At 42.6% G+C, this 25,374-nt stretch overlaps 1 protein-coding gene across 1 annotated transcript; it reads left to right on the forward strand.

The window, feature by feature from the left end:
• The first annotated feature begins 1,473 nt into the window (after positions 1-1,473).
• On the forward strand, positions 1,474-23,612 carry sptlc3 (serine palmitoyltransferase, long chain base subunit 3). The gene is made up of 12 exons (XM_030107203.1): positions 1,474-1,659; positions 3,123-3,314; positions 5,060-5,214; positions 6,148-6,296; positions 9,744-9,868; positions 11,262-11,355; positions 13,534-13,639; positions 14,774-14,993; positions 17,800-17,926; positions 20,909-21,044; positions 22,423-22,552; positions 22,639-23,612. Exons 1-12 carry the CDS (start codon positions 1,483-1,485, stop codon positions 22,750-22,752), a joined length of 1,725 nt encoding a protein of 574 aa, XP_029963063.1. The 5' UTR covers positions 1,474-1,482; the 3' UTR covers positions 22,753-23,612.
• Positions 23,613-25,374: the final 1,762 nt, after the last annotated feature.

Below are 25,374 nucleotides of genomic sequence, written 5' to 3' on the forward strand. Positions count from 1 at the left end.
ATAACAATATTAATTATAATCATGTCGATGACAATAGATATAACAATGCAATATAATAATAATGCTGATGAGAATAATATAATCATATCAATAACAATCAAGTACAATATACATCCTTAAACCAATTCTTTCAATAAAAGCCACAATGAGAATGAACAGTTTGAGTTCATTTCGTTCGGTTTATGTCTGTGTGTCGTCCATGTCTGATATTTATAATATAGTGGTACAGAAGTTGAAAACGGATCGAGTTATGATCATGTTTATGGTGAAACCTATCATTGCTCAAAGTACTGTGGAGAGGCCCACCCCGGCAAGATGGCGGCCACGCAGGCAAGTAGTTTAATCAATCACTGCTAGTTGTTTAAATACTGTCACTACATTTTCAGCAAATTTACGATAAACTGAATACATTTTGATGCAAACTCAATCTTGCCATTGTCAGTATGCTCAGCTATTTTCTGCAACACGAATTTAATTAATACCGACACTGTCTTATGAATTTAGCTGCATTTTTGTCGTTAGGGGAACAATTTAGCTCAAATATCTTGAGTTTTGATAATTGCGCAACAGTATCAGAAGCATTACTTACCAAAGAAGTACATTGGAAAATGTGCCTGTCAGTTCATCTCAGCTGTTTTGTTGTTGTCGTCAACTGTCGTTGCCTTTCACTGAAAAATCACTGTCATAAATCCATCTTTTTCAAAAACAGGTTTTTATGCCACATTCAGGAGCGTCTTCCTAAGGAGCATGCGCAGTGGACAGTGCGTGACTCACTAAATTAGCATGTGTGTGCACCCATGGATATCTTGCGTGCACCATCATCTGGCTTCCAGCTATCAGCTGAGGCTAATTAGCTAATTAGACATCATCAAGCCAACTTGGACAAGGAGGTGACATGAAGCCTGTGTGTCAGAAGTGCAACGCATCAGTTACTTTTTCCAAAACAGTAATAACTACAATATTTCGTAATTTTCAGTTACCAAACAAGTACCCAGTGTAGTCAAGTACTAGAAATGTTCTAGTTTACGGGATTTGAACTCTCCACTCGAGTTTACAATTTCTTAGTATTTTTACTAACCTAAGTAGTGCCTAATAATAATAATAATAATAATAATAATAATAATAATGATAATAATAATATTGTTGTTGTTGTTGTTAATACATTTGAATTTAAAATAAACTTATTATTTTCCAGGTGGTATACCAAACATTTCATATTTCAAATATTATGCAGATTGTCTTTTTTTTTTTTTTTTTTTTTTTTTTTTTTTTTTTTTTTTTTTAAGAGATGTGTGACTTTAAGGACTTTCGAATACTTTCCTAAACAGGAAGGGTGTTAATTCGCATTGTTGCATAAAGGAGAAGTCGCAACATATGATCAGATATTCAGAGAACTAACGGAGGATTTTTTGTTTTTCCCACTGTCATAGTTTTGAACTCACACAGGGTTCAAGCGTTCAAAAGAGGCTGAACCGAAACCGAATGAGGAAGTCACCTTTGGAGGTAGGAACACACACCGGCTGTACCTGGCAGTCGCGCGGAGGAGACGCACCTAGCAGCAGGGTTATGGAGACAAGTGACTTCCAGCCTCAGATCAACCACAACGGACTGAAGAGGACTACAGGGCTCCACAGAAATGGTTTTCACAGCAAGGCAGAGGTGCGTGTGTGTCTGTGTGTGTGAGCTGCTTCACGTTGACTTCCAAACGCAGTCGTCTGAGCTTCAGTTGGTTTGAGCGCCTGCTGCTTTAAGGTGTGGTAATTTCTCACCTGTTAAGTGTGTGGCGATGGTTTAATTGTTGTTGTTTAATCAAAATGAGTTTACCTGTGTGATGTGAACAAACTTTTAAACTTCTAAGGATCACTTTCTTCTTATAACCCCACCCACATCTCACATCCATTAAAGAGGAAGATGTACATGTAACAGATATGTGTCATCACATTTGAAAATTCAGCAGAACAGCTGCATGAACAAATGAATCAAATTATACTCTACTGATGAAGGGTAAGTGCAAACTATATACATATATCATTGTACAGAACAGTGTAAACAGAAATCATGGATGGCCCCTCCCTGAGAGGGTGTCCTTTCTATCAGAGCAGGGTTTTTCTGCCCTCAGGCTGTGCAGGTGAAGGCTGTGTTTAGTTGAACTTTTCTCTTTTGTACATTCCAGCATACACAATTGCAATGTACAAATCACTGATGAGGTAGATACAGACAATTTGAGATAATGATCTGTTCTTTAGAGCTTCAAAGATTTCTGATCCACATTGTGTTTCATACAAAAGGTTGTGCTGAATTGCATCAATGCCTTCATGCATTGTTGACTCTCTGAGCCTGTGAGGCTGCCAGCACCAGATTTTCAGGAAAAAACGTTGAACCATTTTAAATTCAATAAATAGCACTTTTGCCTCACAGTGAAAATATTTCTGGTTTTTGGTTTTGTCTATGTGTAGTTTGCACGTTCTTCCTGATTTGATAACTAGTTTACACCACAGTAAAAAAACATGGATTTGAAGCCGAATACAGACTCTAAATTTAGATATGAATGTGATTCCTCTGTAGTTAGCTGAGATTGACCACCCCCCCCGAGACCTGAGGTTGAATGAAGCCAAATAGAAACTGGGCAGATAAATATAAGAGCGAAGCCAACGTTGTGGGACAAAGCATTTGTGCAAGAAAAAAAATTATGTAAGTTTTTTTTTTTAAAGACCTATACTGATGTATTTTTTTATTATTATTATTAAACGAAACAAACTACACCAGTGGTCTCAGTGTTTCCTCTTTTATGAATTGTCGCTGAGTCATCTTTATCACCAGACAGCTCAGATTCCCAAATCCAGACTGGCTGTCTGAATATTTGACAGATTTTGTTTATATGAGACTGGAGCTGAATTACCCTGAGGAGTAGAAAAATGCTGAATGTGAAACAGACAGCTCACCACCGCCATGTGTATAGAGCGCTGTCTTTTTTTTTTTTTTTTTTTTAATTCACAGCTAATCGTAGCCGTAAACACAACCCTTCATTTGAAATTGAGGCACTTTTATTCAAACGACATTGTGCTCCGTTGTCCTTCATGTCTGCAGTGTAAGACAGCTTATGTGTGCCTTTTGTTGTATAGATGAATGGCCTCGGGAACGGCGTCGCCTGCAGGCAGCACCGGCAGGAATCCTTTGAACAGGCTCCCATGTATGTGGCCATCATGACTTACGTGGGCTATGGCATCGTCACCCTGTTTGGCTACTTCAGGGACTTCCTCCGAGCCGTGGGCTTAGAGAAGTGCCACCTCGCCCAGGAGAGGCAGGAACAGAAGGTAGGTAAAACAGGAAATCAACACCAACATTGTTATAGTGAAAGCTGAGGATACACACACACACACACACACACGCATACACACATACACGCTGTTGATACATGTTGTCACTACACTTTGTTTTTCTCAAATTATTTAAATTTTTCTTAAGCTCTCTTGCCGTGCTCTCCCTCTTTGTGTTCTTCTGCTCTATTTTGTTGCCACGGGTGAGACAGGATACCACAGAGAGTGTCTCTTGAAGATCTAATTAAATCTCAGAGGATTCATGCTCTTTCTTGGTTACTGTTTCAGATTTTGGGTACGGCCTTAAAGTGCTGACATATATGAGCTTTTGTGTTCCCATGAGTTTTTTTTTTTTTTTTTTTTTTTTTAACATCCAAAAATTGTCATAGAGTTTGGGTTTTTTTTTTATTTGCAGTCACATTTGTCTTTGTATCAAAAACACTGAATCCCGAGCTGGGCTCTGGGACTCCCCTGGGTCGGCACCAGCCATCACAAGAGGGGGCTCGAGGGTTTGCCTGCTCTGAGGTTGTCAAAATTAGATTTGCACAAGGGAGAAAAAAAAGTAGAATGATACACTTTTGAAAATCAAGAGCAGACTTGGGAAATGGCACATTGATTTTATTTTGAACAGTCCTTCTTTTGTATGTTGGTGAGAGTGGATGTGTGCAGATGAGAGGTTGCAGAGGGGGCCCACAGTCTTTCTTGGAAACAATTGGGCACGCTATTAGTGACATCCAGTTTTGGAAAAATTATAATCCTTAAAAATCCTTTGCCTTTGCCATGTTTTTTTTTTCTTCTCAGTATTCCATCCAATATGTGTGCGTACAGACATACTGGCTGAAAAAAATATAAAGTAGTTTCTAGAGTATCAGTTTTACTTCCAGTTTTTAAGAACATCAGTGGTTTAGAAACTTTTTTAAAAGTTCCTTCAAATTGTCTCGAAAGAGGAATATAGACACTGTTCTCACCAACACACAAAAGCAGAACTTAAAAAATAAAAATGCAAAGTACGGTGTTCCAGATCTGCTCTACATTCTGCGGAGCTTTGTGTTTGTGGAGAGTTTAGCATCTGGCTCTTAGCAGGAAGGTCCCCAGCTTCAGAGTGAGAGTGACCTTTGTGTACTGTAGACTCTGCATTGTGTGATCCTAAGATACTGAGAGCACAGTTTCATTCCACAGTCCAAAATAATGAAATCAAATGGTGACAAAGTTATGCGTTTTCCCAGTGGTGGACTGGCAACCTGTCCAGGATGTATTCCTCCTTTGCCCATGCTCAACTGGGAGTGGCTGAAGCTCACACAGTCCTAAACTGAATGAAGTGGCTTTAGATGGGATGTGCATATCTGATTTCAATAACCTCAAAGCAGTCAAAGCCTTGATCATGGACAGTCTCCCAAAAGGGATTTTGAAAGGGGAAAAAATATCTTCGAACATTTCAAGCAGAAGATTGTGGACCTTTGTTTACAGAGCAGGCAAGATGGACAGAAATAACAGTTTTGGGTTTTCTATCTTATCTAATTTATCCAGAGTTACTCATCTCGTTTGTTCTCAGTTTGAAAATTGTTGTATGATTACTTTGACAGCCTATAAGTAAATAAAGACAAAATACTTTTTTTTTTTTTAACCAACAAGCCAAGTTTGTTTTGAAAGCTTTTGTTGCCAATTCTGAGGCTGTGTAGAATATAAAGGACAATATATCTTATTTGCTCTCTTTGTTGAAAAGCGTTTCTCCTCATCCACAGGATTTTATACCTCTTTATCAAGACTTTGAGAATTTTTACACGAGAAACTTGTACATGAGGGTTCGAGACAACTGGAACCGTCCCATATGCAGCTTGCCGGGACCCGTCTTTGACCTGATGGAAAGAGTGTCTGACGACTACAACTGGACATTCAGGTATAAACTACTGTAATCTACTCATGTATAAAACAAATGGGCTTGTGTAAAGATTTGAAAGACTTTGGCTGGTCAGGTTCTTCCTTCCAGCAGTTCGTTGTAGTGTGTTTTTGGAACAAGTCTGACCTGTGGCGGCTCCAACTGACAACAGAATATACAAGAAGCGCTGATGCCACAGGATACATACCAATGCCTTTCTGAGAACATGCTTTGCTATGTCATATTTTCATGCCGCACTTAGAGGACTGACAACTAAACTTGTCTGAGTAAACAAGTTTAAGACAACAAAGTGTCAGACAAGTTTAGTTGTTAGTCCTCTTTGAGTCCAGAACAAGCATGCAGGCGCTTGAAGGCTCAATCATCCCTTTAGCTGGATCAATCTCCTTCCCCGTAAGATAGACAGATGGTTAAGACAGACCCACGAATATTTGTCATTGCCAGAGATATGTCATTCCTGAGTTTCAAGACCACGGTTGATATTCCTCAGCGCTGCACAGCAGGGTCAGAGAATATATTATGAAAAAGGATGTGAACAGAGCCACGGGGAAGGGAAATGACATTATGAATTGGTAAAGAGGTAAGCGTGGATTACATGTTTAAAGAGATTTAACGTGACTGCGAAAAAAGCGGGAACGGGGCGGTCGGCTCGTCTGTTGTGGGGATGTGCGTTGAATGGGCAAAGAGAGGTGCAGAGGCCCTGGGTTTACAGGAGCTGTGAGAAGTGGGTCAGTTGAGGAAATGGGGAAGTTCTTCTGAAATACTTCCAAACTTTGGCAACGTATGCTGGGGATGAGACTTTGTGGCCTGTGTGGTCCTCACCATGGTTTGCCTTTACAGCGAAACTTTTCTGTCATTTCAACATTACTTGTGAACCGATGTGTGTAAAGAAGAGAGACTTGAATTGAGTCCTGATTAATGCATCTTGTCTTGCAGGTTCACCGGGAAGACGTTGCACAATGTCATCAACATGGGCTCCTACAACTACCTGGGCTTCGCTGAGAACAATGAGGATTTCCTGAAGACTGTGGCTGACAAAACAGTCCAGTACGGAGCTGGAGTTTGCAGCACACGGCAGGAAATAGGTGGGTTTGCGGTGTTCCATTTCGAGATGAAACCCCCTCTGTGACACTTGTCTCTTTGAGCTAGTTTCAGTTTGCCGATCAAAAATACCAAGAGATGGATACCAGTGCAAAATGGGTGTCAAAAAACATCTTCCTGCCACTTCACACATCTTATAGCTCATTAGATTTCTTGTAAATTATACTGAATGCATTTTTAATTGTATCTTAGTGGCGGCAACGTTACATGAATTTTTTAGGTTTTTCTAAATTATGCACATTTTGATCTTCGGTCCAGATCATTGCATGCTGGTCCATTTTGATGAGTGAAGTGTGCAAGAGTGCAAAAAGGAATATACATGCATTTATTGGAAGATAATTAGCTTTGCGTGAATTATAAATGATGGGTTTTATTTTTTTAAACTTTATAGGGGAGTCTTTAAAAGTTTTCAGTACAAAAAATAGGGTTTTCCCATTAAAAAAAAATATTTCAGTGTTTGGTTTTAAGTTTCATATTTTAAATATCTTTGTAGCACTTTGCAATATCCAAAAAGAAGAAGAAAAAAAAAACAAAAGTTGTTGATATTTAAATGGTATGTTACTTTAATTTTAATGTTGTGGCTCAAGTGAGGTCCCTTTGGACTCTGATCTAACACAAGTTTGACACCTTTGGTTCATAACAACCGTTTAGTAAAATATGTATGATTTTAAAATTTAGTGTCAATGAAGTGGGAGAAACAGGATACAGTAACTAATCAAATATTATTCCAGCCTATTAGCAGTGTTGCAGCAGATGTTATTAAACGATCGGCCATCAGTTGTGTGTTTACTCCTTTTAAAACCTGCTGATGAGTCAACATAATGGAGGGCTGCAGACGAGGCAGCGTTTGAAAAGTTTACTTGAGAAACTGCGTTTTTCTTACCGTCGACGGTGTTTAGTTTGTGACACTTGTGATGCCGGCGCGCCGTATATCTGCTGAGAGCAGGCTGGCAGAAGGTGAGCTGACAAACAAGCTCAAAGCCAGTCGAGTTGCTCCATATCAGCAGTTTGACAAGAACAGAGAAAAGCAAAGGAATTAAAGGGCATGTGATTGTTAGTTATGTGCATGTGTGTGTGTGTTTGTCAGAGTCACCCGCCCTACCCTCCCGCTCGAGCACACATGCACGCAGACGCCCACATACATTATTCATTTATGTGATTTATTTATATGTTTGTTTCTCTTTCAAAATGGGACAGTTGTAACCAGCGTTCCTTAATGGGTTTCGCTGGATCACCAAGAGGGTTAAGAAATAACAAGCTCTTCTCCCATGAGACCCTGTTAATTGTAGATTATTAAATATTCCAGCGTTTGTGCGGAAGTGATAATACCCTCCTCATCGCATTTGTATTCGGAAGACTCGAAATTGAAATGCCCTCACTGTAAGCCTTTATATTCAATTCACATTGACTTTATTGAAAAAAAAAAGAATCACAACTACAGGAGTAAACAAACCTTTATAGTTCACATTTCACTCTTGTTCAAATAACAAAAGTATTAATTACTGTTTCACAGTTAATGTAGATTTGTAGCTTCTGGATGTGAGCTAAATCTTTCCCTTTTTTTATTCTTCTCAAATTTGCTTGTAAGAGTGAATGCAGAGAACCCTGAAAACACACCCTGTGACTAAACAAGCATGTCAAACATTCATGGATCATCCTTTAATGGCTTACTCATTGCTCCCTTGGCTCCTGCGATCATTAACATATAGAAAATTCGATAACGACGTCGAGCACTGGAATGAATGTTAAATTACCAACAGAAAACCAGGTGGGGCCATCAAGCACCGGGAAGGTTGCCTCAATGCAAACTAATATACCAATGAAGAGTGTCTGTTTTGCATCCTTAAGCAAAACGCTGTGCTTTTTCTAAAGTGGCTCCAGGCAAGGTTAAGAAAGTGAATGATTAACTCTTCCACTCTGAGAGCTGTGTTGTCTCCATTCAAAAATCTTTTACAACAGCCTCAGTCACGTGTTTGCAATAAAGGCGACGGCTCTAACTCCTGCAACGCTCACACACTCGCTATCTTTATTGTCTGCCTATAATAATGCTCTTCACTGGCAATAGTTGTTTTGGCGTCTCATGATGAGCATTTCATCTCGGCGGCGGCAGAAAAGCGATCTACGGAGGACAGGGCACCAAGCTGAGTGAGGCAGAGGTGTCATATTTTTATCGGCCAATTCAGGAAAGCACACTGAGCCGGACGTAACATCTACAAGCTGTTACCTGAGCAGGATCAAGACCGAAGGCAGCGTCACATGACTCTGCAGTGGCACAGCATGCCTGTGAACGCATGACTGAGTGAAATGTCCAAGAAAGACAACAAATGCCAATGTAGCCTCATTTAAAAAAAAAAAAAAAAATTGCGGAGGGGAAGCTTCAGATGCCAGCAGCAGCTGAGTGGTACAGGAAATGTATGAATCGATTTGACTTGGCTGAAGGCCTGATGGAAAGCGCTGAATGGGAATCATCATGGAGACAGAGTGGCATCCCCGCATTATGGTTTTATACACATCACTCGATATCCATTTTCCAGCTTTCCCTGAAACATCCACTCTGTTTGAACTTTTAATGTCTGCTTGCAGCGGCTCCTGATTGCCATTGATCATGGCTGAAATGATTGGAATTCCCTGTATGTGCAATTACGGCCCTATTTTTTGGTTTTTGAATGCTTGCAGGGATTTACTATATGATTAAAACACTCATTAACAGTCAGGCATCACTGAGTTACAATTATTGATCAAATAACTTTACCTCAGCAACATAGAGCAGTGACGTTATGGTCAGTAATAAGTCTGAAATATACTTAGATTCTCATGTTGTTGGATATTTCTACTTCACATTCAATTTATAACACTGAAAAAAGCCAACCAGAGTCACAGACAGTGTGCGTTAGCTTTTGACTGCCCACCTTTCTCTCTGACCCTCACAATTATCACAGTAATTCTTTCATTTATCGGGTGACCACGAGGGCAGGTACCAAAAACCCCAACATTTATTGCACAGCTTGGAAAAAAACACCATGTCAGGCCCCAGATTACAATCTGATCAATTTTCTAAATGAAATCTGGTCCTCACCTGTCACTTCAGGTTATAACCAACTGCCTCGGCCCTCTGAATGTGCTGCAGAACCATTTTACACCTGGTAGGACCCTGTCTTCATATTACCTGGGATGAAAAAAGGGTAGTTGGAGCTAAATTACAAATTTTGCCACATCTCGAGTCTTTGTAAGTCTCTTCAAATCCCCGTAGAGGGAGAGGCACCGCGGCTGATCCGGGCGATTGCCTTTGGGGTCTTTCACTTTTTATCAGGCGACATTCATCTCTGTCAGGTTTTGTGATTGGATCACAAAGACCAGCAAAACCCCGGGACTAAAGGACAAGCCGACGTGCCAGCAGGCGAGTCATCCTTTTTGTGATTTCCGTCTCGCAGGTAACCTGAGCATCCACCAGGAGCTCGAGCAACTCGTGGCCAACTTCTTGGGAGTGGAGTCTTCGATGACTTTCGGGATGGGTTTCGCCACCAACTCGATGAACATTCCAGCTCTTGTTGGCAAGGTATGGGATTAAATTAAATGCTACACACTTGAAGCAGTAAATCCTGTTGTATATGGGGGTAATTTTCACAGTGGATATTAATCTAATTAGCCCAGCTTTTGTTCCCTTCTTGAATGTGGCCTAAATTAATGAATAACAGTCAACTAAACTCCCGATCCTCTCCTGTTAATTAAAATCATAATTAAGCGTTACAGTAGCCAGAAGGATGAGGCTCCGGGCATACATGGCTGCTTTCCGACACTTAGACAAGGAAGGGCGGGTTTTGTTGAGAGCACTACTCAAGGGTGTGATTACCCATACTTTGGCCTCTTGGCGCACCAGCCCGGCTCACGCAGAGGGCGGTGGGTTACCAGGGGCAACACACAGCATGAATATCTGTGATTGGACTGGACAGGGGGAAGAGGAGGTTCGCCGCTAAAGCGATGAAATGAGGGTCGTTTATGCAGCTCAAGAGGTGTAGCGGCCCCTTAGGCTGCAGCCCCCACAGTAACCCTGCAGAGGATGAGGATGAGGAAGGCGGGGGTCTGGGGGGGGTCAACCTCACTGCCAACTCTGTCCTACAGGGACAGGCTGCGCCCAGAACGGGCCTCGCCGCGCAGGCAGAACGACATTAGAGTGACAGCTGCTGGTCGACCGGGGACCCAGCCAGCTGGACCTTAGGCCAAACCAAGCATATCTGTCACTGAGATGGTGTCAACATACTCTCTACAAGACTTCATTCAGACTAATGCAGTCAAATGCTTACAGCTTTCTGTGTTATATATGCTAATGTGCTGCAGAGACTTTTGTGAAACAACTGAATACATTTGCATGCTGATGTTTATGGAGTAAGAAGTGCTGTATTTCCCATTATGAATTGTAATATGTAGAAACTGTATCAGACAGGAAAAAAGCAAAGATTTGATGAAAGTATAAGTTATCTTGTATGTAGAAGGTAGAGATGATTCTGACGCAGTTATCAAAGAATGCAAGTGAATCAGAAAAGCAAGCTGATAAATTTTCTTCCAACTGGGTTGTTTCTTAATATAGAACATATTCTACAAAAAACATCCCACAAAACAAACACAAACATGAAATGTATGCAAAGCAAGCAGTTGCATACAAATGAATTGACCTGTAGCGCTCATTTCTACGATTCCCTCCATATGGCGCTATGATAGGGTTAATATTCACTGTTAGCAAGCTGTTTCATTTAATACACAAGTAAAAGACGGCGTGCTTAGTTTTTCAGCATGAGAACATTTTAAATTCAACGAAATAATTTTATTTTTCAGTGTAGTTTGTGTGACCTTTAGGAAGTTTTCAACAGGAGAGCATGCTGTTCTTGAACTGGCACCCAAACTCCTCCTGATTACAATCTGAATAAAAGCCTCGAATCTGTGCTGCTTTCCAGGGTTGTTTGATACTGAGTGATGAACTGAATCACACATCTCTCATTTTGGGGGCCAGACTGTCAGGAGCGACCATCCGGGTGTTCAAGCACAACAGTAAGTCCAGTGGCTGCCCTGTTTCTTTATGTTTACTTTTTATCTTACAAGGAAAAACACCCAATTTGTGCTTAACACCTAGAAATCCATGTTGTTTTCATTTACCAACGTCTTTGATCATTAACACTCACTCCCCGTGTGTTTTACCGCCGAAGCAACCAACACCAAACTTGATTTAATTTGTGTGATCACCTGCTGGTGAAGCTTCAGTATTTTATTTTTTTTTTATTCTGCCGGAACACCTCATGCTGTCGAGTTTCACTTGTCGTCAAGCCAAACTGTTGCTCCAATGAAAACACTTCATTTTTTCTTCAGTGTAGAATTTGCGCTATAGTAAATAGCGCTCTCACTTCACAGGAGGAACACCCTGGTTTGATTTCTGGCTCAATGTTTTTCTGAGTGGAGTTTGCATGTCTTCCTCAGTGCATGCATAGCTTTATTTTTACCCAAGCAGTCTGTCTTTCTCCCTCTGTCCAAAATATGTATTGGGTTTATTGACGTCTTTAAGTTCCCTGCAGGTGCAAATGTGTTCGATTGTCTGAGTTGGGCACTGCGATGGGTTGTGTAAGATATCTTTTGCTGGAATCATTGCTGGTTGGTGAAAATGGTGGAAAATATTCCAACAGTTTAAAAAAAAGAATTAATTTTACAGTGTTTGTTTAAAAATGTGGCATCATTATTATCTTATCAGCTCATTCATCGTAGGGAAATACGAACAGAACCTATTTATTATGGATGGTTTTGCTGGCAGGAAAAGGGGCAACATCCCTTTTCCGTCTGTTTAGAGCAGGACTGAGCCGGTCCTTCACCAGCAAATGTGTCCTGACAGGTACAAGCAGAGTCGGTTATGGGTCCTTCAAGCAGATCCCAGAGGCCTGTCTGAAGGCAAAGAGCCCTCAGGCACCTGAGCCGCTGACCCCTCGCCACCCCTCCTCTGAACCTCCCGCTCCACACACTCGAACCCCTTTATTACTGGCAGAATATTTACAGAGAGGGTGAAACGAGTCCACTCAGCTGCAACGGGCGATACGATAATATTTTTGGGTGAAGTGCTTTGTGAAAGTCTTTGGGGTGATGGGAAATGTTTCAGGAGTGACAGAGGTGGAATTTCATACCTCAGAGTGGGTAAACTGGTTCCTGCGGTTAAGCATTGTTTGAGTTAGACGACAAAAATTCACGTTTGATTTATTGTTCAGTTATCAGGCAGGTAGAATGTATGCCAGACGTGTTTCAGAGCAGAAATTATGTTTTAATACTTCATGAATATTCAACAGTGATGATGATAGCGACCCTCATGATATCACATATAAAGTTGTGGCTTATCTTGAACCGACTGTGAACATTTTTTTCCCCACTTCATCTTTCTTGACCATTCGTAGTAGATGTCTCCCTGTCTGTTGTCTACTGTCTAGATATTTAACATTTAAGTGCACTGTGTTTTCCTCGGCTTCGGGATGGCATTCTCTCGCAGCAGAGCATCTGCCGCCTCTCAAGTAAACCTGTTTCTCTGTCGAAGCAGCAATATCAATCATCTCTGACAGATTATTAGATATGACAGGTTACCCTGCTGCTCAGCAAGAAACGATTGGATTGCAGTCAAACGTTCAGTAACACTCCATCAAATACAGCTATTCAACACTGCCATCTGCTGGCAAGCAACGAAGGCTTTAACAGTGAACCTAAAAGTTAAAAATCGCACTGGAAATGTCTTCAGCTGTGGCCAAAACCCAAGTCATGATTTTAAGCAGACTGAATTGCATGTGTTTGGCCATATTTGGTGCAATTAGTAACACTCTGTGATACAGACATTGCAAAGGTATTTCCTGTGTGTTGTTTGTGGAAGGCGTTTCTGGCACATAAAGCTGTGCTTTGTGTGTGTGCTCTTTAAACTGCCTTGCCCTGTGGAAACGAACGCTTTACATACTGATGTTTTCTTTGAGATGCCGTTCCCTAAATGCTATGATTTCATTGTTGCCACACACAACTTTGTACATGGAAAGCGTTTAGTTGTGCCTTATTTCACAGGACATGATTAAATCTCTGTCGCGGCTGCCATGCCAGTTTGATTTGAGATTATTTTTGTTTTGACTGCTTTTTCCACTCTTTTTTTTTTTTTTTCCTCCCCTCTCTCACTGTCTTCTATGTGTGGGTGTGCTTTGTGTCTGTGTGTGCATGCAGACATGCACAGTCTGGAGAAGATGCTAAAAGAGGCGGTTTGCTCCGGACAGCCCCGGACCCACAGGCCCTGGAAGAAGATCCTCATCATGGTGGAAGGAATCTATAGGTCAGCTGTTGTTGCACACAACCCACACATTTGTATATTCGCTCTCACTGAGGCAAATCTCTGCTCCACCAAGAGCTTGTATCAATCTCTACATGCACGGGCTTCTCGGTGGTTTTTAGCTGACGATTGCATGACAAAACTCGGGTACAAATCTCTATTTGTTACCTGAGGTGAGCCCGTGCTTAGCCATCCCTGTAATGGTCTCTTTTTCAATTGCTTCCCTTCCTACCCCTTGATAACAGTGTGTGTGTGTGTGTGTGTGTGTGTGTGTGGCTGTGGTTGAATGCTGTTTGATTACTAAAGAAAAGAGGAAGGTATTGTGTGTCTCTGCCTGCAGTGAGCTATCCCGAGTCCTAGTGACCCTCTCCATCTGCTCATTAGCTCCAAATCAAGGCCAAATGGAGTCACGGAGATTGACTTGGCTACACCCCCAGCTCCAACTGTTTATCACGGCCGTTTTCCTTTCTTCTTTCGTCCTTCTTTTTGCCCTCATTTGCACCGACATTTCAGTCTTTCTTACTGGAAATAAGGACACTGCAGAGATAATTGTTTTATGATTTACTTAAAAAAAATAATAATGAGAGTGAACTTCAAACATGGTCATCAGCTTTAGCGGTACTATGGTGCGTTGTCAAGCTCAGGACTTGAGAGGGAGAGCAGAATGCTGCCTTTCAATACGGCACTGAAAGAACTAATTCTCTATCTATCACCTCCCGGTAACATCAAAAGGCTGGGATAAAGACTAAGCATACTTTAGCTATATCCCGGGCATGCCTTTGATGTCCACCTCGGTCCTGGTGAAGCCCTGTCTTGTGTCATGTTTGGCTGCAGACTGTCTCAACCACAGCAGCTATAGCAGCTCTGGGATTGCTCCATTTCCCAGCTATATAATCACTCATGCTGTCTATTTGTAGCCTTAAAAGGTTTACATCAGAGGGGAGGACGAGATGGGAGTAGTGAGGAGGGAGTGAAGTGAAAGATTCTTGAAGGACTGTGGCATGTCAAATTATGTAACACGTACAGATGAAGAGATGCCTGTGCAGCAGATACAGTTTGATTATCTTCAGTTTAAACCTTAAAAATTGATGGAATGCGTGTGCTCATGTGGAATGTTTTGCGATTCTCTGTCATCAGCATGGAGGGCTCGGTGGTGCGACTACCTGAAATCGTCGCTCTGAAGAAGAAGTACAAAGCTTATCTGTATCTGGACGAGGCCCACAGTATCGGAGCGGTGGGGCCGTCTGGGAGGGGCGTGACCGAGCTGTTTAATATGAACCCGGCGGACGTGGACGTGATGATGGGGACCTTCACAAAGAGCTTTGGGGCTGCTGGAGGCTATATCGCCGGGAAAAAGGTCCCTGTGCATCTTTTGTCTCTTTTGTCTGTCATTTAACTTATATTTACTGTAGAAAATGTTCTGTTTTTTTATTTATCATGTAACTCACTATGAAGCAGAGAAGATAATCTGCTAAAGATGCATTTTGAAGTTTCATTCATCAAGATAAATGATACAGCTCTGTGGCTTTAACATGATGTAAACAGACATAAACAACCACACCTCGTAAAGTAGGAGATCAAAGCATCAAAAACACATGCATCCTTGTTGAAGTTTAGAAAAACAAATTAAACTGCCATTTCAATCCTCTGAAATCAAAATGAATGAATTAAAATTAGCTGGTTTCAATCCCACTGGCAATTGGTCACCACTGAGCAAGTCCCTTAACCCCCAGCTGCTCAGGCTGCATCAGAAATGACAACCCGCATGAAACTGCTGCCAAGTAAGACATACGGCTCATGTGATCTGCCGTGGCGACCCTGGGAAGGACCAGCCGAAAAGCACCAAATGTTATTTTCTGGGAGTTTGTTCCAAAGAGGGAGATGGCAACCAATAAAAGGCGCTATCACTGTATCACAGCACGGAGGCCACCGGTTTGCCAAAACAGCCCAGATTCTCCACCTTCCTGACAGAACAGCCTAATTGTAACACAGCAGACATACAACATGTGCTGTGCAGAACAACACAGAAGTGCAATTGTGCCAGAAGGGACAGTGCCATCTTTTTGTTCTCTCTAAGAATAGCAGCAGTGTGATGTTCCACTTATTAACAACCCCTGCTCCCCCTAAAAGGTAATGCCATCCATCACTGCTGTTTTCATTCCCTCACATATCACCGGTTCATAGCGCGCTTCTGAAAGAGAGAACTAGTCGCCTCTGAGGTGGATCTGTTGAGTTTCCAGTTAGGCAGAAACTCGTCTGGTTGCTATGTTAAAGTAATCCGTCTGCACCCAAAAAGGCTCAAGAGAAATTTCAGGGAATGAAAAGACGGGATTAATCACAGCCCGTGGTGAGATGTTATGCCAGATAGTCAAAACACTACACACACGTCTTGATACCTTTTTGACATTTTTTGTCTGAGTAAAGCCTTCCCTACATCCAGAGCAGGTTTGAACACGTCGTGCAAAGGATTTTCAGCTGTTTAATAGAGAAATGTTTACCATTATTTTAACCAGCTTTGATTAGAAGTATTTCAGAAAATACAGTCATGTTGACTCTTTGACACGCCACCTCTCTCTTAGCTCTCATGTGTCCAACAAATGTTGCTCAGGCTTCGAATCTGGGCCTTTGTAATTTCTTTTACTCCATTAAAAACTGCACTTTAGTACATAACCACACCGGTTTCGTAGCAGTTGATTAGAAAGCAACGGAGCAAACGGCCATGCTGTTTGAATTAGGTATTCAGAGAGCGACCCTTCCTTCCTTCGCCTTATGTCGGCCGGGCCCCGCTCTGCCATAATAAGAAGGTAAAGCTGGCGGAATTCCAGCCTCTTCTTGTGGCAGGCATCGGAACTGCGCTCCAGATTTAACAGGATGACTTTTAACAAGCATGATAATGTTTGAAGTATGAACACCATGCCTGGTTTGACAGCTGGCTGTTGTAAACTCCTGAGAGAAAAAGACAGGAAAAGCAAAGGGAACCTTCAGATTAGACGTATTTGTTGTTGTGGTAAAATCCACCAAGTCCTACATTAAGTGGATTCGGGTTGACCAACAAAAGACTCTGCAGATGTGCTCTGGAAAACAGTCATGTTATAACTATTTTATGAGAGAACCAAAAATAAATACCCCAATGAATACATTCGAACTTCCTTCTAATTCACTTCAGCCTTGTTTGTAAGAGACTGCATTAACCCTTTGCTCCAGGCCTGCGCCGCATTCAAACTAGGTTATTAAATACATCCGCCGAAGAATCCAAGTATGCCCAAGTGAGCGTGTGCTCTGTGGCTTTGTGGGCTGTGTATTGCCACATCAGTATCGCGGTCGCCGTGCGGCTGAGGAAACACTCTGAGCTGTCGCTCCCTGCCCCCGGCCCGGGATGGATTTCGGACATGTTCTCTTAACTGGTTTATCTTGGTCGCACCGAAATCCTGCGGGGCCACAAAGCTGTGAAAATCTCCCGCCTTAAATGAAAACAGATGTCAGGTTGTTTCAGGGTTCTTATCCTACATTTCAGCATTTCCCACTAAAATCCCTCACCCGTGTGTGTGTGTGTGTGTGTGTGTGAGCCACAGCCACCACCCAGCAGGGACAGATGGTGGTGGTGAGTGGAAGTGGTGGCCAGACAGCATCTCCGGCTATGTGTCATCACCCTGCACCCGCTCTCCACCGTGTAGCCGCCGAGCAGCAGCCCATCAGGCCCGCTCCAAGCCTCAGACCACTTACACACACACTCACACGCGCGCTCCAAGGTCCCATGTCCAAGTCAAGTTTTTGGAAATCCTGCTCTTCTCTTTAAAACCACTCACAGAATTGACATTTCCAAATAATGAGGATGGCAGTCCTGAATCTGGTTCAATTTTTGGTTGAGTCTTTCTCCATTGAATGCATTACCTCTAGAGTGGGGAGTAGGAAAGCATCCAGACCTGTTTTATAGCCAGTGCTAAAATTCTCACAGTGAAGGAGTGACTTGCAGTATTTTAATTGCTTCTCAGGTGTTGGTATACATGAGCTCTCTCTAGTGGCACTGAGAGAAAACTGCAGTGATGCGCCTTTGTCCAACAGACAATCTGAAATTAATTTTGTGTGCAATCAGACTTGCACCGAAACAAAAGTCAGGTTTACAGCATGACGTCTGTACTGATTGTTTGTTTTTCATATTGCAGGAGCTGGTGGATTATTTGCGCAGTCATTCTCACAGTGCAGTGTACGCTTCAGCCATGTCCCCTCCTGTCACTGAGCAGATCATACGCGCCATGAAGTGCATTCTGGGAAAAGACGGCAGCACAGAGGGTAAGGATCTGCGCCCAGAGCGACTTCTTCCAGTGAATGTCACACAGCATTATTTTTGTCATTATACTTCTGTAATCCTCTTAACTCAGACAAATATTATGCCTGGTTGGTAAAAAGTTTTACACCTTTTATATATATATGTTTTTTTTTATGGAAATAACAGCAAACTAAATCCAGAGGACACTACCGATGTTAACATTAGCAGCGAGGCCTGCGGTGAAATACAAACAGCTGCTTGGTCAGGAAATGTGGAAGCAATTACAGGGGTCTGCAGTGGTAAGGAGTAGGGCGACGTGCAGTCCCCGAGCACACGTGACCTTAACGTGGAGGAAATCATTTTCATGTGTGTGCTGCGTGGAACGCCGGTCTGCTGAAAAGTGACTGCTTTAATGGAATCAGACATCAGGAAAGGGGAGCGGTTGTTATCGGACCAGTCACAATACCACCCCAGCAACTTCCCGCTCGATGTAGTTCTTGTAATAGAAGCAGTACTTGTGGGAGTAGTGTTTGTACATCTAGAGGTGAGCAGTGGCGAGAAAATGAGAGATTACAAATTCGAGTTTTATAACACCCACATTTACGGTCTTTTAAGTATGCACCGTAACACAACAAATAGTCTGCCTCTTGAACCGTGCAGTGCACAGCACCGCCATGCAATGGGTTAATCCCTGCAGGGACGAGAGCCCGGTGTGTTACCGTCAAGGTGCATTGTACTTCCTTGCAGAGATGAGTAACTTCTTCATCTGGCTCTGGAGCAGACATGCTTTTCATCTGACGTAGCCCAGTGGAATAGCTGTTGTGGAAAAATCAGTCTTGACCTGTCTCGGAGGGGAGGGAGCACAGCAAACAGTGCAGCCTTTCAAGACTCCAGCATCAGTAAACGCAACTGAAAAGAAATCACAGTGACAACAAACGACAGCCGACAAAGCGTACTACTTGTTTGATTTGGTTATAGAGCTTAATATCAATCCATTTATCCGCCTTTGACAATCAGCCACAACATTCTGACCGAGGAGTGAGTCACTCTGGTTTCCTCTTCATCATGCCACCTGTTGGTGACTGGAATATAACAGGCAGTGAGTGAACAAGCTACCGAAGGCTTGATGGAAATGTGTCACAGTTCATCAGGCATCAGTGTCATGTGTCCTGCAGCAAAGGGGAAGACAGGCGTTCATTTTGTGTTGTGAGAGATTGGTGTATATTTACTTCATTTAAATTATGGTCATTATGTCAGCAGAGGACGAAAGGTAGGGGATGACTTGGATACGACCACAGTTGGACCCCACAGTCTCTAAAACACACATAAATACAACCTCAACTATGGTTCAAGAACAGTGGAAAAAATTCAGACTCGGGGAGAACATGCAAATCCTACTTTGGAAAAACCATATCAGTCAATAATCCAGATGAAAAACATGAGTATCGAGGAGCAAACTGCTGCACCATGCACATTACGGCCAAACAGACTTGGTTCCAGTGGAGCACTGACAGTTGGCTGAGATGGATCATTACGGCTGGAGCTGTGACAGGACACTTCTGAGTTTAGGCAAAGTAGGAAAGCAGGAAAATAATAAGGCTTGTCTGAAGATCACATTCTGATGTGTTGTAAGTTCGGAGCTTTGAAGAAGCTCACAACTCACAAAGAGCTGATTCAACCTGTCTCTTGTTTAAAGTCGTTTCCATCTGGCCGCTGAAGCGAGATGCCAAAATGTGAACAAGGGCGGCTTAAAACGCCGCCTGTTCCAGTTACTACTTGCCTTTTAATGTTAAACTCTACCTGACTCTGTCTTTTCCAGGTGTATCTTAAGCCAGTTTATATGCTGTATTTTTTAATTTATTTCTACCCGTCGTTGCTATATATGCAAAATGTTCACTTACAGCAGACTTTAAACGTTTGTATGAAAATAAACTCACTGATCATTGATGGGAAACTAAGATGAAAAAACTTTGAACGTCATGTTTTTAAGAGATGCAACTTTGTCAAGGTAGAAACAAAAATTGTGGCTCTGTAGAAAGACAAACCTCAGCACAATCCTGAGGTTTTTTTCGTGTTTTGGAAAAGGTTTTTGGGTGTCAGGTAAACAAGCCATAATTTGTGTTTTCTCTCACCTTTTCTTCGTCGCGTTTCTCTTTGATGTTGAATTTCACACTCCTCTGACAGACAGCAACATCCACACACTCTCGCCCACTCGTATGATTCGGACGCCTGGCAGCAGGCGTTCGACCTCCGTGCCCTCTACCTCAGCAGAGAGGGACAATTTACAAAATGGGGCCCGTGTTTTTTTGGCATATGTCCGAATGTTATGTTTTCTCTCGGCTGAGATAAGGGGATTTAAAGTGCTCTCTTACGTCCCTTTGAAAGATCTGCCAATCTGTTCCCAGGTAATCAGAGGGAAACGGAGCTGTGCTCCAAGCCTGGCCCGTGCCAAACTGCACTGCTGCCACAGAAAGGCACAATCCCCTGTGACTGATTGTCCGGGAACACGGGGGGTCGGCAGAGCGCCGCCGCTTCTACTGTCGCCGATTTATTTTTTCCTTTTAATACATTTATCTGAGGGACATGTGATATTTAAGCATTATTTGTGTTCGGTTTCAATCATGGCCGTATTCCAGCAACAGTCCGCAGTCACTAATTTTGTGCGAAATCCATCACTTCTAATTTGCGAGCCCCCCACCCCCATTCTGGCACCGCAGTGAGTGTGTATACCACGCCGTCAGGCGGACAAAACTGAACCATCTGCTGCTGCAGCTGAGTTGTAATCATGAGCAAACTTCATGGCGGAGGCTGGAACGGCCCAGATGGAGACGCGGGACTCGGAATGAAACGACTCTTGCGAAGGAACTCGCACTGCATTAGCTACTACTGACAGGTGACGTCCCGTCCCGCGGCGGAGGCCTGAGACAAGGGAGCGGGGGGGCGGAATGCGGCGAGAAGGTGATTTACTCATGTACATCTGGTGGTGTCCTTGTTTTTAATTGGAGGCATTCGACGCGTCCGCCAACTGGCAGAGAACACCAGGTACTTCAGGGCCCGGCTGAAGGAGATGGGCTTCATCATCTACGGCAACGACGACTCGCCTGTGGTCCCCGTCCTGCTCTACATGCCGGGAAAAGTGGCGTAAGTCAACCTGAAATCACCACAAACTCTTCCCTCTTTTAGAGTAGTCTTCTGGAGAGCTCTGGCCGGCTCGCCGTGCATCAGCTCTGAGTGACTTGGACAGCAGCCATATTACTTTCTCCACATTTTCCATGAATCAGTCGGTCAGACTGATGCTGTCTGTAACCACTTGAGAGACGGCATCGGGTATTGATTAGTCATAACCTTAGATGTTTCAGTCTCGTATATGTATATAATCAATTGGGTATAAAGTGTCTCTCAATACCAGTCACCATTAATATCCATTAAAAGACGTATCCCGTCTTGTAATTGCTGTAATCAGAAGTTACTCTGATTTTACATTACTCTGTACAATCACCATCAGCACCCACTTTAACGGAGTTTAAGTTTCACTTCTGCTGGTTGTCATTCCAGAAAACAGACACTGTACTGCACAACCATGGTGCTGCTTGATTTTTCTGTCTTCAAAATCTATGGTATTTGACACTTAAGGAAATTGTACACTGTTGTATTAAAATATCATTTCTACAAATCCTCAAGAGGTAGCTAAAAAGATTCTAATTTGTTCTCAGCGACGGATTCATTAAACCACTCTTTTTTATTATCTGACCACATTTTTAGGTGTAACTTTTCCAAATTGCCCCCATTTGCATCAAATGAGCTATTTCCCGTCCGAGACTCATCAAAGATGCAGCGCGGCGCTTCCAGGCCGTCACGACTCCCCGCTATAAGCGCTTTTTAATTCATGGAGCTTTGCAAAAATCATCACGAGTCATTCAAACCATACATCCCGGCTGCATACTGAACGGCTGGAAGGAGCCACATTCCTCTGGAGTCTTAATGTGATGAGGCGAAGCAGCAAAACCCTTCCTGGTACTAATGTGGGTTTCCGCGCTCGCTCTGGAGACTTCAGACCTCATAAACGTGAGATGGCTGGTTTGATAGTTTTGTATTCTCGAGGTAACTTCGGATGTGCTTTTCCACCTTTGGTTCCATAGTCATTTACACTTAGTAGAGGTGCTTTGAGAGAACCTGCTGCACGGTGCAGACCATTCACTTTTTATACTGATATATTGAAGACATGTTGGTAACAAATGAATACATATTAAGAGGGCATGTTTAGCTTTAATATTAGCTGATTAGATTCTCTTGACATCAGACCAATGTGATAGCAGGAATCTGGATCTCTCTTTCTCTTCCGTCTGGAACTTTTTGGCCCGTTTGTGAATCATAGAGAGTTTTTGAGTTACAGTTATGAGATGTGCACATGCCAAGTCCTGTCAGCGGGATACCAGTAAAAGACTTCAATGTGTTTGCGTGCTAAAACGCGTATTTGTTCCTTTTTTTCTTTTTTCTTTTCTTCTTTGCTGCTCACCAGGGCTTTTGCAAGAGAAATGCTGCAAAGAAAAATCGGTGTGGTCGTCGTCGGATTTCCAGCCACTCCGTTAGCGGAGGCGCGAGCTCGCTTCTGCGTGTCTGCGGCGCACACCAGAGACATGCTGAACCAGGTACGGCCAGGCTCAGGGATTTCCTGTGTTTGTCTCGTTTGTTTGCCCGAATAAAGCAGACACGCTGTGTTTTCCCGATCTTTCAGGTGCTGCACCATATGAACGAGGTGGGCGACATGCTCTGCCTCAAATTCTCACGGCGGAAATACGCCCCTCAGCCCGACCTCTGTGACGACACAGACTTTGAGCTGGACAGCTGACGGAACCTTTGACGCCTTAACTTCCCGGTGTTAAAGCAAAGCGTTCGTGCCTCGACGGCCCCGTTAACACACACCACGAAGAATGACACCCTGATCTCACACCAGAGGAAGGGACAAATGTGTTACGGCTGGTTTTCATTCCCCTGGAAGACGTCATGATTCAACACACTTTTTATATATCAGGGAAAACACATGATTCTTTCAAATACTACTGAATGTTTTTTTGTGCATTTGTAAAAATTATTGCACAAGCATTGATAGATTGTAAAATTATTTCTGTAAAGTGAGATGATTCACATGTTCTGTCATGAAGACAATTCAAATTTTGAGTTCAAAAGTTTAGTTTGATGTTTCAAGCTATTATTTATTTCCATATCTGGATATTAAAGTGGTCATCAGAAAGTTTTTTGTAGCTTCTTATAAAGGAATATTAGTCAACGCTCATGCTTTATTGTGTTGGTAAAGACTATGCATATGTTGACATAAGGGGAGCTAAATGCAGCGTATTAAAAGCAATAGAACATTTATACTGTAGTTTTAAATCAGCGCAACAGGTTTACTGTAGTTTACATTAGTAACTTCTTACACCTGATCATAATTATTATTTTCTATGAGAAAGCACACAATCAGCATAAAGATAAACTCTCCAAAAGAGTTTTTTTTTTTTTAAGATTTCCCGATTTGGTCGAACAGATCAAGTAAAGGAAAGCACAGATTTGTCATTAAAGAAATATTCTCCATTTATCTCCCCCCCAAGTAAATTATAGGTTTCCTGTAAATAATAGATCATCCTGCAATTACTTCTTTGACATGCAGTTAAATCTCAGCAACGTGCACGCTGAATAAAAAAGGTGTCATGGCTTGTTTTGTGGCGAGACTGCTCATATTCGCCCCGTCTTAACGGCTTAATTGTTGATGTTTTAAAGACCTGCTGTTCTCCTCCACTCACAAAGCGCTTTACAGTTGTGCAGGTAAGCATGCCGAGTATGCGGCACCTGAGCCAACAGAACCCTCACCTAGCAATTAGCACTGAACTCCAAATTCTCGCGGTATGGGGTAATCATTTGATTAACACAGGAAGGATTATGGATGGATGATAAATGTGCTTTCGCGGAGTGGGTCTTGTCCGCACTCGTTTTTGCACCAAGCGCGTTGCCGTGTTTGTGTTTTCCTCCCCATAAACATCACAGCGATAGCATTTTACAACGTGGAGATAAGGAAAGGCCGTATATGATTCCTGGTAAAGTGGAAAAACCTCATTTTCCCCCTAAAGGACGAACTCCCTCGCAATGTGTTCTTTGTACTCAGCCTCTTTATTCTGTAAGTGAATATTGCACATCTGGCTCTGATAGAAACAATAGAAAACAGTGTCTTTAATCCTCAGATGTGTGACGTCAGCCCAATATATTCCTGCATAAAGACGTGGAGGAGAGGTGGCCTCAAATGTTGCATCAGGGGCGCACTAACACCCTACGGATGTCTGTTATTAATCTTTGTTTATGGTCACCTTTAGTCGAAATGTGAACATTGTGAAACGCAGCGCGGGTTTAGAGCAGAAGACAGATGTGCGTAGCTTTAATACATTCTCGTGAATTGTCGCTGACACTAAAACTATTCAGAAAGGCAAATTCCCGCTGGCTGAGACTTACCAGAGCCTTGCATTCGACATTGAATTTTGAAAATTAAATTAAGCTTGAAGAGATTAGGACACTGGTGGCTTTTCCCATTTCAATTCATTCTGTGAAGAAATTTATTATGAAATTCATTATTTAAAAGACTCTTGATTTTTCTCTTGCGTTTTCCTCTGGTGGATTTTTCTGATGGATTATTTAAGAGTCGCTTGTCATAAATGGGCTTTGTTATTATATCATTACTCTCCACTACAGGGGTGTGAGTTGCAAATAGGCCAGTCGGGCAGAGTGACAGTTTGTTAATACTCACAGGCGGCGGGGCAAGGTGGGAAGCGGCAGCTTTGCCAAGCTCTCCTCCAGTCACTTGTTGGCGCCTCCAGCTTCAGCAGAAGTGGCAAATGGTCTGTGTTGGCATTCAAAACATCTGTGCGGCCAGACTACTGGTGGCAAGGCCCCAGAGACCTGCCTGCCTGCACCAGCCTCTTTTGAACTGCGGATCCAAATACACTGCACTTATTGGAATGGCATGTAGCTGCTATTCTGAAGGGGGATCCTCTGCTACGCCTTTGATGTCCACCACTGTGTCCAAAGCAGGCAAGCCATTCTCGCTGCTCTCTGTTTTCCATTTAGACAAGAGATTTTTCTTCTCTGCAAAGAGAGTTTTGAAGTGAAGCAGGCAGAGGACAGACTTACATGGCTTGGACAGCTCTAATACAGATCACAGTGAAGTCCTTTTCCTGGAGCTGCTCTTGTTAACAGAATGCAAGGGAGGCTTGTTGGTGTTGTATCTGTAGATTTTTGATCAAATGTCTGATTGGGTTACTCTCAAGAGACACTTGTGAGTCTATTTAGGGCCTCTATTGACTAAATTATACTCTCTATAGAACAGAAAAACTTTGTTCAGTAGTGACTTCTGACAGAAGAAAGCCTTGATTTGTAACATAAGACAAGTGCTGTAGGTTTCTTTCACGGTTTACACAAGAAAAATCAC

Source organism: Salarias fasciatus, chromosome 13, assembly GCF_902148845.1.
Source record: "Salarias fasciatus chromosome 13, fSalaFa1.1, whole genome shotgun sequence".
NCBI classification, from domain to species: domain Eukaryota; kingdom Metazoa; phylum Chordata; class Actinopteri; order Blenniiformes; family Blenniidae; genus Salarias; species Salarias fasciatus.